At 38.2% G+C, this 16,015-nt stretch overlaps 1 protein-coding gene across 4 annotated transcripts in view; it reads right to left on the bottom strand.

The window, feature by feature from the left end:
* INTS2 (integrator complex subunit 2) overlaps positions 1-14,315 on the bottom strand; it is a 46,815-nt gene extending 32,500 nt beyond the window's left edge. For 2 of the 4 annotated variants that reach the window (XM_047707222.1, XM_047707225.1), the window contains exons 1-9: positions 14,209-14,306; positions 12,626-12,932; positions 11,844-11,982; positions 9,696-9,798; positions 8,476-8,589; positions 5,013-5,143; positions 4,569-4,742; positions 2,008-2,234; positions 194-319 (exon numbers count right to left, since the gene is read on the bottom strand). In XM_047707222.1, coding sequence (XP_047563178.1) covers positions 194-319; positions 2,008-2,234; positions 4,569-4,742; positions 5,013-5,143; positions 8,476-8,589; positions 9,696-9,798; positions 11,844-11,982; positions 12,626-12,932; positions 14,209-14,227 — 1,340 coding nt within the window. In that variant the 5' untranslated portion in view covers positions 14,228-14,306. Of the gene's footprint in view, positions 1-193; positions 320-2,007; positions 2,235-4,568; positions 4,743-5,012; positions 5,144-8,475; positions 8,590-9,695; positions 9,799-11,843; positions 11,983-12,625; positions 12,933-13,932; positions 14,155-14,208 lie in introns of those variants that run through there. The other 2 variants (XM_047707223.1, XM_047707224.1) reach the window with 2 other exon arrangements.
* Between the last annotated feature and the right edge of the window lie 1,700 nt (positions 14,316-16,015).

Genomic DNA, 16,015 nt, shown 5'->3' with positions numbered 1-16,015 from the left:
TTGCCTTCCCAAATCTTGAAGAACTAGTATGACTCCTTTAACTGGCATCCAGTAGATGCTACCACACCATTTACTAAAAGGTGATACCACCGTCCATTTTTCTAGTAAGCTCCTGATTAATGCTACATGTGCATTCTCATAAATACGCAAAAGCAGACCTTCAGAAAACAGAGCAAGCTTTATAGGACGGTACCTGACAAGTGTAGAAAAGGCCAGCAGCATACAAAAGGAAAGCGAAACGAAGCGAACCCCAGCTGGTGTAGCAGGAGGACGGCTGGTCATCAACTGCAGCAACTGCTCAGCTTCTTCCTCAGTTGGTCTAAAAAAAGGGATAGATTATTAGGTTTTACTTTTCTTAGTTGAGAGAAGGAAGAAAAAGGGACTTCCCAAGAGTTGGACTTTTCAGATAGAAATTCTGAGCTTTATAATGATACCTTCCTATTTATAAAACCTTTACAATCTTCAGTCGGTAAAAGCAAAACTGCTACGCTTACCACCAGTGCTTTTCCTCAGACACAAATACACGCAATCCTCACTTGGCACAGTAGCAGGAGACTATAAAAATAAGCACGCAAGCTGAAACTACACATCGTGATCGAAATAATCAATGGGGAAAGTTAACTGTTAAAAGTTAAAAGTTAACCTTTAAAGTTTGCCAAAACATTAAAAACTTTGTCAGTCATAATGCATAGGGAGGTGAAAAAAATAGCAAATATTTATATAGTGCTCTATAATTGAAAATATTACAAATATTGGAAATTAAAGTGTTTTCTTTGTAAAAAACTTGTCAAGAATAGTTTGAAAAGCCCTTGCCTTCTTCTCATTATATATCTTATAATGTTGAGTGAACCTCTTTCTTAAGCCTTGAAGAACTGTCATCCCCCTTTCTAAGTTTGGCTCTGATTCCAACATTTTATCCTTTGTTAGGTTCTGTCATGAAATATCTGAGAGTTCCTTTAATGCAAAGATTTTTGGCGGCTTCATCTCCTCTGGGACTTCATCCTTTTCTCCACAATGACTTTCCTCAATCAGGTTGACAAGGGCACCTTCACTAAGTTGTTTGGCTACATTATCTCGGGTTTCTCAAATGGCAGCAGTGCTGACATTGTTAAGATCGGCTACTACATTTATGTTTGGTTCAAACACCACTTCCAGTGTTGCCACCTTTGTTTCTTTGCTACACATTCATCCTTCTTGGCCAATTCCTTCTTTCAATTATTTTTGTCAAATGACACAAGGGTTTATCCCTGAGACAAGGCAACAGTACAACTCTGCACTTTCCTGTCTCTTCACCAACTGACTAATAGATTGGCAGTGACCAGTCACCAACAACTTTAAAAGAAATGAGGTGCATCTGTTATTTACAGAGTGACCTGTGGCTTGAAAAGCTCTCGCAAAGTTTGTACTTCATGCTATTATTTGGTCAATGTATCACGGTAACTGATACATTAGTTGTTGAGGGAGTAGTGTTAATAACTAAGCCAATGCCAAGCCCAGGTTAGTGAAATTCATACTTATCAGAGACACACAAAGTGAGGACTGTATGCATAGTGGTTGAGGACATTATTCAAAAGGCTGTAGTGCAGTGACTACATAAGGAACCTTGTGCTTAATAATCACAACATGTCAATTTTAAATAATCCGTGATCCCAGTTGTGAAAGGACAGGAGAGATTTACTTGAACTAGGTGCATGGGCTTGGTAAAGTATCACTCACAGATCATTCACTCTAGTCCTGTCGAGCTGTGGTAAAGTCACAGGTTTTCTTAAACTGCTCTGGCCCCTCCCATATTCACATAATTCCATTTACAATTCGACAAAAATAGATGGATACATCCCACCTGGGAATGTTTTTGCCTTAGGACTTTGCTCTTGATATAGGCCAGCCCACTACCTAAGCCCAGTCGAAAACCCAAATCCTCAGTTAAAAGGCCTTTGGCTCACTTTCTTGGGAATAGAAACAAGAAAGTAAAATGATAAAAAGATAAAATATCAAATTATTGAATACTTGAGTCCAGCGATCCCCATCAAAGCACAGTACAGACGTAAGAGCGCACTGGCTTTCACAACATGCTCTTCTTTCAGCCCCGAATACACAGAAACATTGGGCTCCATCTCCACATCAGCTTCTTCAACAATGCGGGTACTTCTTACTGTGGGGAGAATGCCCATCAACTCCAGAAGAAGCTGCCTTCTCATTTGCCAAAGGACAGAACTACTGGTCTCTCTTTTTCTCTGTAAAAAATATGGACCACAAAAGGAAGGAACCATGGAGCACTTACTAAGTCAAAAGGATGCTCAAACAAAGCTCCCCCATTAAACATTTAAAATGGACTTATTTGAAGAGGCTATCAGAACTGCAGAATCTTAGTTTTAACCAAATGAGCAAACTCAAAATTCACTTTGAAGAATATTCTACTCACCTTAATATGGATTGGCTTTACAGAAAACACTAAATTAATGACAATCTGAACTGTAAAATTTCACTTAAATGGTACTTTCAAATACATAATGACTAAAGGAGTCATCTGTGATATAGTCATCTGTGATACAGAGACACAACATCTTGGGTTTAAAAGATAGCTCTGCCATTGATTATGTATGCTTACCTCTCTGAACCCCATTTTTAAATTTTTTTTAAAGATTTTTATTTGCTTATTTGACAGAGATCACAAGTAGGCAGAGAGGCAGGCAGAGAGAGAGGAAGAGAAGCAGGCTCCCTGCCAAGCAGAGAGCCCAATGCGGGCCTCGATCCCAGGACCCTGGAATCATGACCAGAGTCAAAGGCAGAGGCTTTAATCCACCCACGTGCCCCAAACCCCATTTTTTCAGTGACAAGGAAGTAAATATTTTATTAATAATATTTAACTCCCAAGGCTGTTGTAATTAGGAGTTTAGAAGTCTATCACCCTCACAGTTCTTCAGGCAAGGATAATGTTTTAGTCATCTATTACTTGGCAGGCCCTACCACTGTGCCTGATATACAGCAAGCACTCAATATCTTTTAAATAGACGAATGAACAAAGATCACACATATGAAAGCAGTTCTAAACTGTAAAGAACTAGGCAAATGTTAATTATTTTTAGGGGGTTTCTAACTAAAACATGATAAACCTGCTTTAATAGCATTAGGTTCAAATAAGAAATTTACTGCACACAAAGGACACTTACAAACAAGATGGACATCCCAAAGTGCTTAACACAGCGCCTGACATATATTAAGTACATGACAATGTTCACTTCCCTTAAAAAGCAAAGCTTAAGGGGCACCTAGGTGGCTCAGTCGGCTCAACCCCAGGACCCTGAGATCATGACTTAAGCCGAAGTCGACTGAGCCACGCAGGTACTCCACCGCTCCACCAGAAATGTTCTTTGAAAAAGTAAAAATTTTGTAACTTAAAAACAATTGCAAAATATAATATATATTCATCAATAGATGAATAAACAAATTAACATGTGGTATATACATACGATGAATATTATTCAACCTTGAAAACATACACTACAACATGCATGGACTTTGAAAACATTATGATAACTAAAACAAGCCAAACTCAGTAAGAGAACTGCTGTGTGCTTCCACTTATCTGAGGTAACTAGAACAGTCAAATTCATAGTGATAGAAAGTAGAAAAAAGTTACCAGAGGCTGGAAGGAAGGAGGAACGAGAATTGTTTAATGGGTAGAGTTTCTTTTTAAGATGATGAAAAAGTTCTGAAAATGAACAGTGATGATGGTTGCAAAACTTACAAAGGATTAAAATGGTAAATTTCATGTTATGTATATTTTACTACAATAAAAAATATATATTAAAATTACAGACTATAATAACTTATTTTGATGATGAATCTAACCCAGAACACTAGTGATTCCCAAAACTCTTTCAGAGGGTCCAGAGGTCAAAAACCTATCCTTAAACATTATTGGCCATTTCTACTCTCATTTTCTCACAAGCGTACAATGTAGTTTTCCAAAGGTTCTATTGAGCCAGACATTAAAGAGAAATGCAAAAATGTGCTCTTCTCACTAAATTTTTGGAAAATATGTTCATTTTTCATTAAAAATATGTTCATATTTAATATGGTTATTATTGTTATTTTTAAATGAATTAAGTAGGGGCACCTGGGTGGTTCAGTTGGTTAAGCGTCTGCCCTTGGCTCAGGTCATGAACCCAGAGTCCTGGGGTTGAGCCCCATGTCAGGCTTTCTGTTCAGCAGAGAGGCTACTTCTCCTTCTCCCTCTGCCTCTCACCCCTCTCCTCTTCCCCTGCTCCTTCTCATTCACTCTCTCTCAAATAAATAAATAAAATCTTTAAAAATAAAAAAATTAAAATAAATGAATTGAGTAAATATTTCAAAGTTTTCATTTCTAATATGGTAAATATCAACAGATAAAAGCACATAAACAAAAGCTCTTTAGTGCCCTCCAGGATTTAAAATGTCAGGAGTTCCTGAGACTAAAAGTGTTGAGAACCACTGGTCTAATGACATCATTCTAGAAGTGTTTCTTCCTCTTTTATTAGTTGCCAAGATAACCTTATTCTTAGCCTAGAAGATCTTTAAACCCTCACCTGCTGTCCATTTCGGATAAAAGTTCCAAACCAAGTCCGGACTTTCGCGTTTGTTCCAAGAAGCAAACCACTAACAAAACAAACCAAGTCACTCACTCCATCTTCACTAGCTTCATTTTTAGTGTGATCCAATGTCAAAGCCACTCCAAGCCCTGGCAAGTGACATTCTTCCACCTAACACAGTGAAGAAAACAAACTGAACTGAGTATCATAAGGAAAAAGGCCAGGACACTTAAGTGTTTAGATGTTCTAAAGCTTATGAAGTTTAGAAGAAGACATATCCAAAACATAAAAACCCAGAGAGGATGGTAATAATAATTATAATAATATAATACAATATACAATTATAATTTCAAATTGCTACAAGATTCTAAAACTACCTTGAGAAAGTTCCTGATCATAATGCAAAGGCTTTTGTCTCATAAAAATAATAAAATCTCCTACCACCATCCCTCGAACTTTGAGGGCCTGAGAAGGATTCATTTTACATAAGAAGCGTAGGGCATCTGTCCTGCGCCTTCCTCCAAGACTTTCTTCATCTTGCCGTTCTCCATTTTTAATCAGACCCCTGCAAACTGAACATTTAATATCAGCTATTACTTTAAGCTTTCAAGTAAGATGTTAGAAACAATTTCTTCAGCCTTTTAATTAATCATTTATGTGGCACAGACACTACAGAAGAAAATGATCAAGGAATTTGAAAGCACAGCAATAAAAACTAGTCAAAATAAAGCACAGAAATGAAGAGACAAAAAAAGAACAGTGACCTGTGGGGCAACATCAGGTAGTCAAATATAATTACAGTCTCAAAGAAAAAGAAAATGGAAGACAAAAATATATTTGAAGAAATTTTTTCAAATTTGATGAAAACTATAATCACAGAAACTCAAGCAGGATAAACACAAAGAAAATCATATTGAGACCCATCATAATCAAATTTCTGAAAACCAGAAGAAAAGAGAAAATCTTTAAAGTAGCCAAAAAGGAAAAAAAAATAAAAGCAGCCAGCAAAAAACCCCCAAACATTATATACAGAGGAACAGAAATCAAAACTACCACAGGCAATAGAATGACATCTTTAAAGAGCTAAAAGAAAATGTCACCCTAATATTTTATACCCAGTGAAAAATATCTTTGAAGAATGAAGACAAAATCAGGTTTGAGTGTTGTTTTTTGCTTGTTTGTTTGTTTTTCAGATTAAAAAAACAAACAAACAAACCAGAAAGCAGTGCCTGGCTGGCTCAGTAGGTAAGAGTGTATGACTCTTAATTTCCAGGTTAAGTTTGAGGTCCACACTGGGTGTAGAGATTACTTAAGAAAATAAAATATTATTAAAAATAAAAACAAACAAATTTAAAAAGCTGGAAAAATTTGTTACCAGCAAACCTGAACTATAAGACATGTTAAAGAAAGTATCTGAAGCTAAAGGGAAATTATATCAGATGGAAATGTGGAACCCCAAAAAGAATGAAGTGGGACACTTGGGTGGCTCAGTCTGTGAAGTGTCAGACCTGATTTTGGCTCAGGTCACGATCTCAGGGTCATGACACTGAGCTCCAGATCAGGCTTCTCATTGAGTATGACACCTGCTTAGGGTTCTCTCTTTTCCTCTCCCTCGACCCTTCTCCCCCAAGTCACACTCTCACTCTAAAATTTTAAAGTAGCACAAAGGACAAGAGGGGAAAATAGAGAAGTATATTACATTATATGTGAAGAGGTATAAAATCATTGAAAGTAGACTGCCGTAAGTTAAAGATGCATACTTTATTTTTGTCGTTGTAGTTTATTTATTTTTTCTTAAATAGACTCTCTGTGGAGCCCGACACAGGGCTTAAACTCATGATCCTGAGATCAAGAGTTGGTAGCTTGGGGCACCTGGGTGGCTCAGTCAGTTGAGCGACCAGCTCTTGATTTCAGCTCAGGTCATGATCTCAGGGTTGTGGAATCGAGACCTACTTTGGGGTGTACGCTCAGCACAAAGCCTGCTTGTCCCTCTCCCTCTGCTCTTCCCCCCCCCCACTCACACTCTCTCTCTCAAATAAATAAACAGTCTTTAAAAAAAAAAGTCAGACACTTAACTGACTAATCCACGCAGGTCCCCCAAAGATGCATACTTTAAACCTGACAACAATAAATTAAGAAATAAAAATGCAAAGAAAAAGATTAAGCAAAAACATATAGCTAATATGACAGTAGTGGAGATAAAATGGAATCCTAAAAATTTCAATCCAAATGAAGAAAGTAAAAGGGAAAAAGGAAAAAGGAAACAAACAGAAGACAATTGCAAGATGATACACTTAAGTCTAACTACCACAATAATCACATTAAATGATCTGTGTAAACGGTCTAAACTCTCCAACTAAAAAGGAGAGACTATAACTACATTTTTTACAAAAAACAAGATTCAGCTCTACTTGTCTATAAGAAACCCACCTTAAAAGGTAGAGATTTTTCAAAAAGATGGATATATACCATGCAAATACTAATTGTAAGCGGCTATGGCTCTCTCAATTAAGTGGGTATCAAAAGAAGATACATTACCAGGGATAATGAAGCACATATCATAATGAAAAAGGAAAAGGCTCAACTCATCATAAAGATATAACAATCCTAAATGTACATGGACCCAATCACAGCTTCAAAATTAATGAAGCATAACTGACAAAATGAAAAGAGGAACAGACAAAGCCACAGTTATGTTGGGAGACATCAGCACTCCTCTCTCAGTAACCGGTAAAATATGTGGACAGAAAACCAGCAATAGCACAGTTTTTACAAAGGACTTTTACGTAACATGTGATATTTAATAAATCTCTCAGGAATGTAAGGGAGATGTTATTAGTAACACCGCATCTTATACACGATTCATATTTGATGAAGATGATGCAAAAAGTGAGTGACCACCACATCCACTGCTTTTTCCTCTTTGGCTCCTAATTCACAACCTTGCTCAATAAATGTTTTTATTTTTATGCCACACAGACCCAAACAACAATCTTCAATCAGTCAGTAGTCATTTGAAATAGAGGTGAAACTTTCAGTTGATTTTTCTCAATTTCGACTTTTCTGCAAACTGACAGAAATAAGGCTATAAAACACAAAGGGTTTAATGGCTGCTATTTCTAATTATATGTTACTTGCACTGCACGCTGGGTGTTTCACAGATAATATGTCTTCTTCCCTTTGGTCCATGAGCATAGAATTACAGCTTCTAGCTCTTTAGTATTTTTTACTGTTATAGCACTGGTGACTAGTGACAAAAAAATCATTTTGTTGTCCACTTAACGGACTTACATTTGTAATCTCAAAACAATCTTGAAATCTTCTCAACTCAGTATTTCTACGATAATATTTCACTAATAAACTTTCCAAAGAGAAAATCTCAAATAAGAGCACATAAATAGGGGCGCCTGGGTGGCTCAGTGGTTGAAGCCTCTGCCTTTGACTCGGGTCATGATCTCAGGGTCCTGGGATCGAGTCCCTCGTGGGGCTCTCTGCTCAGCAGGGAGCCTGCCTCCTCCTCCTGTCTCTCTCTGCCTGTCTCTCTCTGCCTGCCTCTCTGCCTACTTGTGATCTGTTAAAAAAAAAAAAAAAATCTTAAAAAAAAAAAAAAAAAAGAGAGCACATAAATATAGGCATGCCTGGGTGGCTCAGTGGGTTAAGCCTCTGCCTTTGGCTCAGGTCATGATTTCAGGGTCCTGGGATCGAGCCCCACATCGGGCTCCCTGCTCAGCAGGGAGCCTGCTTCCTCCTCTCTCTCTCTGCCTACTCCTGATCTCTCTGTCAAATAAATAAATAAAATCTCTAAAAAAAAAAGCACATAAATATTTCTTCTTAGCTCAAAAAATCAGGTCCTGTATCTGCACAAGCAAATCTCTTCAATAGCCTATTTTAAAATTACATTTACCTTCATTAAAACTATCAGGAACATTGGCCACCAACAGACATAAGAACCAAGCACCATTTCTAACATGTAGCAAGGCTTCAGCTACATCCACTATAGGAAGCAGGGAAGGGAGCTCTACAAGAGAACAAAGTCAATGTTACTATCAAGAAGTGATATTTCATCATATTACACATAAGCATTTTTTGACATTTCACAAATGCGATTTAAAAGCAATTAAGGTACTTTCTTTTCACAGTCTAGAGCTGAACGGTGCAGGAGGATAGCCACCACCCACATGTGGCTATTGAAATTTAAGTTAACTGGGGTGCCTGGCTGGCACAGTGGATATAGCAGGTAACTCTTGAGGTCTCAGGGTTGTAAATTCAAATTCAAGCCCCACCCTGGGTGTAGAGATAACTTAAAAATAAAATTCTTCCAAAATATTAATTAATTAATCCAAATTAAATAAAATTAAAAATAGTTCAGTCCTGGTAGCCACATTTCAAGTAATTCGTAACCACACGTGGCTAGTAGCTACTGTACTGGAAACCCCAACATGTATCACTGCCACTGCTACACTGCACGGTGCTGGGCAAGAGCGATTTTCATGAAAATCTTGGCTTTTTTATGTCCTCTATCTTTCTAATCCAATTGTTCAAAGTTAGTAACTTGAAATATTTCAATCCCCCCACAAGTATTATCTTAACTTTAAGATAATTAGGATTATAGGGGCGCCTGGATTGCTCAGTGGGTTGAAGCCTCTGCCTTCGGCTCAGGTCATGATCTCAGGGTCCTAGGATCGAGCCCCACATCATGCTCTCTCCTCAGTGGGGAGCCTGCTTCCCCATCCCCCGCCTGCTGCTCTGACTACTTGTGATCTCTGTGTGTCAAATAAACAAATAAAATCTTAAAAAAAAAAAAAAGATAATTGGGATTATAGTCTACTTATCATTTACCCTTTGCTTTTTTCACTTACAGATTATGACCTTTTTTAACAGATTATTAAATTCCTTCAAATACACTACTTAATGGCTGTATAACATGCTATACTGCAGAAATAATATAATTTACTTAATCACTATTCTACTGCTAGCCACTTTTGTCTTAACATATTAAGGTACATTGTTATTAAATATATAAAATGTTTATATAAAATAATACAATTTCCAAGTTAAGAAGTTACACAGTACCATTTAATAAGAACCTACAAACATAATGTATCTTAGCAGTCATTATAGTACCTGCTTGTAAAATACAAAGTACATCTGCAGCTTCCTCCAAATAGACTGGACTCTCAAATAGTTCAGATGACTTAAAAAAAAATTCTCCACTGGACTCAGACACCTTAAAAAAGAAAAAGAAAAAAAAGAAATGATGAATTCTATTAATTTCAGATAATGTACTAAATCCTTTAGTATTTTTATAATTATTTATTGAGTTTACAGACCATGTTTCTAAATACGTCATTAATATACTGCAGAATATGCAATATTTGATGAATTTGAGCCATTTTAATCACTGTGACATTAATTATTATTCAGATATGACAATATGGGGCTCAGTAATGTATTTCTATGTAAATATTTGGAGACATCTGGAATTAAAGGTAAGACAAGCCAAACAAATGAACTAGAAATGCTACCTACAAAAGTTATAGCTCAAAAAAAAAAAAAAAAGGCAAGAAATGGTAACCTTAAAGCAGTATAACAAATATAAAGTATGTTCAATAGCAAATTAACTGTAGGAAAAACAAAAAATAAAAATGTAGATCAATATAAGTACCTACTAAATTTTTAAAAATCTCCTACAGTAGTTTCATCACACTTCCCATTTCCTGAAGAGTTCTGAACTGAAATATTGGAAACCTCCCAGAGGAGAAAGGTCTTTTTCCTTTCTTACTTTACTAGATCTATAAGTTAGATATTAAGAAAAAGATGCTGGAAAAATACTGATTGAAATTAAGCCCATAGTACAGTAGAAAAGAATAGAAAGAAATAACTGTTTGTAATAGAAAAACATTTTTTAAAAGATTTGTAACATATATACGGGAATTAAAGAAACAAATAAATTTTAAGAAAAAAATTTAAAAAATAAAGATTTCTAATGTATCTGAAAGACTATCTAAACCTAACTAACTGTACCTCCGCAACCACCAGTATTTTCTTTGGAAACAGAATTTAGAGTTGTTTGGTGCACAGTTTATAAAACTAAACTTTATTATTAAAAGGAACTGACCTTGAAATTCTAACAGTAAATAACAGTAAATAAGTAAAAAAAATAAACTTTTCCCTCTGAAACTCTGGGCTTAATATATAAGCCATCTTAATATGAAGATCCAGCTTAACTCTTTTTATAGTAGACCCCTGACATGCACAAATTTAAATTCAGAGTTTCAATTAATCATAATTACCCAAAGGTCCATGAACTAAGTAATCTATCACTTTCCTGACATGCGAAGTGGAATAGCTTTCCGTAGTATAGAAGCAATTCAGCCATCTAGTGAGTAAGGCTAGCCAACAATCCTACATCCAATTTAGCTTTGATATTCCCTGTTCACTGTTGTGTGAGATAATGAGTGCTCATTCAGTGTCTAAAGGAATCACTTAAATTTTTCAGTTACGTTTTATAATATTTTATAAGGGAAATCATATCCTATAAAGATATTATCAAATTTGGTAATTTGTAGAAGTCTTGAGCTATGTACCCTTCTAGATATCAAGAAGTCATTGTATGGCATCCACAGAGAAAAAAATTCCCTACAGTAGAAAATACAGAGTCGGTATAAGTGAGAGAAAGTGGTAGAGAAAGAGGGCACCTGGGTGGCCCAGTTGCTTAAGCAACGGCCTTAGACTCAGGTCATGATCGTGGAGTCCCAAGATCCAGGCCCTCATCGGGCTCCCTGCTCAGGAGGGAGTCTGCTTTTCCTTCTGACCTTCCCCCTCTCATGTTCTCTCTCTCTCATTCTCAAATAAATATTTTTTTAAAAAAAGAAAAGAAAATAGTAGAGAAAGGTAGGCATTTAATATCCTTTTAAACCTTTAAAAGGAAAACACTTTCAAAACAAATAGAAATATGTGTAAAAGAGGATGCAACTTGGCTGTTTTCTAGGCTGTTTCTACTTTCTTGTTTTTCTTTTTAAGATTTTACTTATTTATTTGTCAGAGAGAGACAGAGAGAGGACAAGCAGGGGGAGGGGCAGGCAGAAAAAAAACAGGCTCCCTGCTGAGCAAGGAGCCCCATGCTGAACTCAACCCCAGAACTCTGGGATCATGACCTGAGCTGAAGGCAGACACTTAACCGAATGAGCCACCCAGGCATCCCCCGTTTCTACTTTCTATGTGTAGACATCAAATCATGCATATTCTGATGTGTGATTAAAATAAATGCACCTTGTTCATAATTGCCAACAGTTCACTAAGCACAAGACGCAACCGACGAGGTGAATCACTGTGTTCAAACTCCAACGTCAATCCATGCTGAAGCTGTGATACCAGGATGCTCTCACCACTGCCTCCTCCAAGTTTATGCCTAATAAGGTACAAATGTGTAAAACAACAATCATGAGAACACTGACAGAAATAATATAAAATTATCTTTAGTTGAAATAATCTACAAAAGAATGTATTAATTCTTTTCATACATTTCATGAATGTAATATTTCTGAAATACTATTTAGTTTGCCTATTTCAGGGATTCACAACTTATATAAAGACTCCAACTAATAGTTGACAGCTACTTCGATGAACAACAGTGGCTCAATATTGGATTCACAATGGGCGGGGAAGAACCAAACAAATGCCCAGAATTTTGGGAAATCAATGTTAAGCTCAAAAAGCCTCCTGGGTGATTCCAATAAATACTTTTATTCTAGGGGAACTTACCCTCCCACTTTACGTTGAGTAACCAATCTAATCAGTTTAGCATGAAAGCAACAGTATATGTAGCCAAACTTCTCTACACATTTTAGAATACAGAATTCAAAAGATCCTAGAATTTTAGCTATAAATAGAAAAGAACTAGGTAAAATGCTCTCCAAAGTTTAGATTCTCAATCTTTTCCAGGAGAATACATCCAATAAAAAGTCCTAAAAGCTCCAAAGAAATATTTGATTCCCTCTTCTTTGACAAATCTAAGTAAATCCCAAACCACATATTATATAACACAACATTACCTAAGCTGCTGTTCTTTGCTGGCATCCTGTTCTAAAGCATGAAAATCCACAGACAACAACGCAACAATGGAATTGACAGCTTCCACTCCAGAGAGAAGACGAAGGATCAGTTTTTTATCCTGAGCCCAGCTTTGGCTCTGGTCAGCAGGAGCACAGAGTGCCATCCGCACCAAGCAGGGCAGGAGGAGTCTTAATTCCGGATCACTTAAAGATGCCAACCGAACAACATCCACCTTCTGCATTGCCTCGAAAGCAAAAGGGCTGACAAACTGAAGACTTGTACACTCAGCCATTATCACTGTTGATCCTAATGATTTAAAAAAAAAAAAAAAAAAAGGAAATAGGTATAACTCCTGCATGTATGAATGGCCCCTCTTTAAAAACCCTGAAAAATGTGGTCTTTTTTAAATAGGTTCCCATGCTGGCTATGTTTCTGGCACAATTAAAGGCTCCCTATGTTTTTACTCCCACCTAAAAAGTGAGAAAGAAAACGGAGTACATTAATATTTCCTCCAGCCCTAGGGATCTTCTGTTCTAATATTTACTTTGTAAAGAAGGAATATGAAGCCCAGAGAGATTAAGTTACAGGCATACAGTGCTGACTAGCTAGTGGCAAAATCCGAGGCTGAACCCTCATCTGTTAAATCCCAGTCCAAGACTTTTTCCACTGCATCCACCATCTGAGCACCACAATGCAAATAAAAATGAGTACTAAAGAATGTTCCTCTTCCGCACCTCTTTAGTTTCTTATGCCTACTCAACAAATGTAAAGAACTGTTAGGCTTCTCTTTCCCACCCTCCACAAGTCAATAGAAGCTAAATCTCATTAGCCAAAAGCAATGCCAGATGTAACGTTCTGGAGATCATAACACTATCCTAATGTCCCTTGTGTTGCATGGGTAGAAAAACAGCTATGGAGATGCAATTCACTATGGGAGAAAGAGGAGTTCCACCTGGACACTTCTCTGTCTTCACTAGTAATCAGAAGACTTCCTCCCCCCGCCCCCCCCCCAAAAGGCAGGGAGTAGGTGGCCAAAGCTATCCCCTCTAAAACCCACAGACTAGCAAGATCGTGGGTTAACAGAGCCCTGAGCAGAAAAGTTACTTAGTTTTTAAGCAAGAGGAGCTGCCCTTTTAACAGAAGGGCGGGCTGAAGGAGCAGAGGCACCAAGACCTGTGTGTGCTCACAAGTCTCGCCCTCAGCGTAACGAGAACCAACCAGTCGCTCTGGCAGAGAAATGTGAGGCCAGTGACCGACATGAACCGGGGAACGCGCTAAGGCCTGAGAGGCGGAAGCTCTGTCATACCTTTCAGATTTGCCCTCCAACCTCCCGGGACCCAACACGGATTCCGCGCCCTAGAGGCGGGACGCTGTAGAAATCGAGAGCGCGAACCGAAGTTGGGCCTAGGCGAAAATCCCGATTCGCCAACCCTAGCTGTGCCCTGAGTCGTCCCAGGAACCAAAAATTCGGACGCCTGGATCAGTGGGGTAGGCAGTGCGATAGGCTGTATGGGGACACCGCACAAGCACAAAGAAAGAACCCGCACTGAAGGGAAGGGAAAGCGGAGGGGGCTGTTTCAACCTTCATCCAGCACCTTCATTCATCCCCAGCGCCTGGCTCCCGTCGGCCACCGTACTGAACTGAGAGGACCGCTGGCTGCGAAAGGAAACCCAGAGACGTTGGCGTTGATGCGATGGTGCGCGTGCGTGGCCCCACCCCTTCCTCCCCGCTGTTGCCCAGCCTAACCCCACCTTTCTACACACGGAGATTTAGTACAGTGCTTCCAGTGTCTTCTCCAAAGCGTCCTTACCACCTGCGTCCTTTTCGATTAAGTCCTTAAGCCCTCCCGAGCTGCAGCTTCATCGTCATAGGATTTTTGCGGCACTTGAATGAAGTAACGTATGTAAAAGAAATGTTAAAGGTGTTTCCACTATTCTTTGACCGGAACACCAATGGAATCAGACTGTACTCTTCTCTCCATCTCTGCCTCTGCCCTCCTAACGCCAAAGTTCTAGAATCCTAGGATTTACAGGTGAATTTAAAATTAATCTTTTCCTGAGCTTTCTTCCGCTATTGACCTCACACCCTCATGGTCAGAAGTTAAACATCTTAATTTCAGTGTTCTGTACTTTAGGGTCAGGGGTTGGGGGATGGGAAAAATGGGTAAGGGGGAGTGGGAGGTACAGGCTTCTTGTTATGGAATGAGTAGCTCCCTTGGAACATATAAATTATAGTGAGTGGTATTGTAATAGATGGTAGCTACACTTGTCGTGACTATATATCATAAAATGTCCAATCACTATATTGTACACCTGAAACTAACATAACGTTGTATATCAACTATACTTCAATTTAAAAACAAAAACCAGGGCGCCTGGGTAGCTCAGTAGTTAAGCCTCTGCCTTCCGCTCAGGTCATGATCTCAGGGTCCTGGGATCGAGCTCCCCATTGGGCTCTCTGCTCAGCAGGGGGTCTTTTTTCTCCCCCCCCCCCCGCCACGCCCTGCCTCCCCCTCTGCCTGCCTTCGCCTACTTGTGATCTCTCTCTCTGTCAAATAAATAAAATCTTTAATAAAAAATAAAAACAAAATCAAAAATTTAGTGTCCATAGATCCTTAGAAAGTGATGGATGGAGTTTCAGGAATTCCCTAAAACCTACAAAATTGTGAGTGCTTGGAAAGAAGGCCCAAAACTTGCAACAACCTTTCAAACGGAGTCTAAGCACCTAGAAAAGATAAAGAAGTACTAATCTCTATATATTTTCATACTATTTCTAATTCCTGGTACAATCAGTGTGCATTAGCACCTTCTGTTTACCAGATACTGTGCTACAAGCTAGAAACAAAAATATTTTACAGAGCTGGAACTTCATACTCTATAGTTACTAAGGCTTGCATAGAATGATAATCTAATAAAGACTGCTTGCAGCATTAAAAATCAGCAAAGGAACAAAAGAACTAATGTGTATTACAATGTTTCTCGAACTTTTTTCCACCTGACCTACAGTAATACATTTCATATTGTGACCCAGGACACACATGTGCATATATACCCACATTTTTTTTTAAGATTTTGTTTTCTTAAATTACTACACCCAACACAGGGTCTGAATTCACAACCGCAAGATCAAGAGTTGCATGCTTCACCAACTGAGCCAGCCAGGCATCCCTGTACCAACATTTAAATGGAATAAAATTTTTATGAAATAATATACATACTACATGTTATATGTTCTATTCCTTTTTTTTTTTTTTAAGATTTTATGTATTTATTTGACAGAGATCACAAGTAAGCAGAGAGGCAGGCAGAGACAGGGGGAAGCAGGCTTCCTGCCAAGCAGAGAGCCCAACATGGGGCTCAATTCCAGGACCCTGAGACCATGACCTGAG

The sequence above is a fragment of the Lutra lutra genome, chromosome 16 (genome assembly GCF_902655055.1).
Source record: "Lutra lutra chromosome 16, mLutLut1.2, whole genome shotgun sequence".
In the NCBI taxonomy this organism is placed as follows: Eukaryota; Metazoa; Chordata; class Mammalia; order Carnivora; family Mustelidae; genus Lutra; species Lutra lutra.
This window is presented reverse-complemented; position numbering and strand designations above follow the sequence as displayed.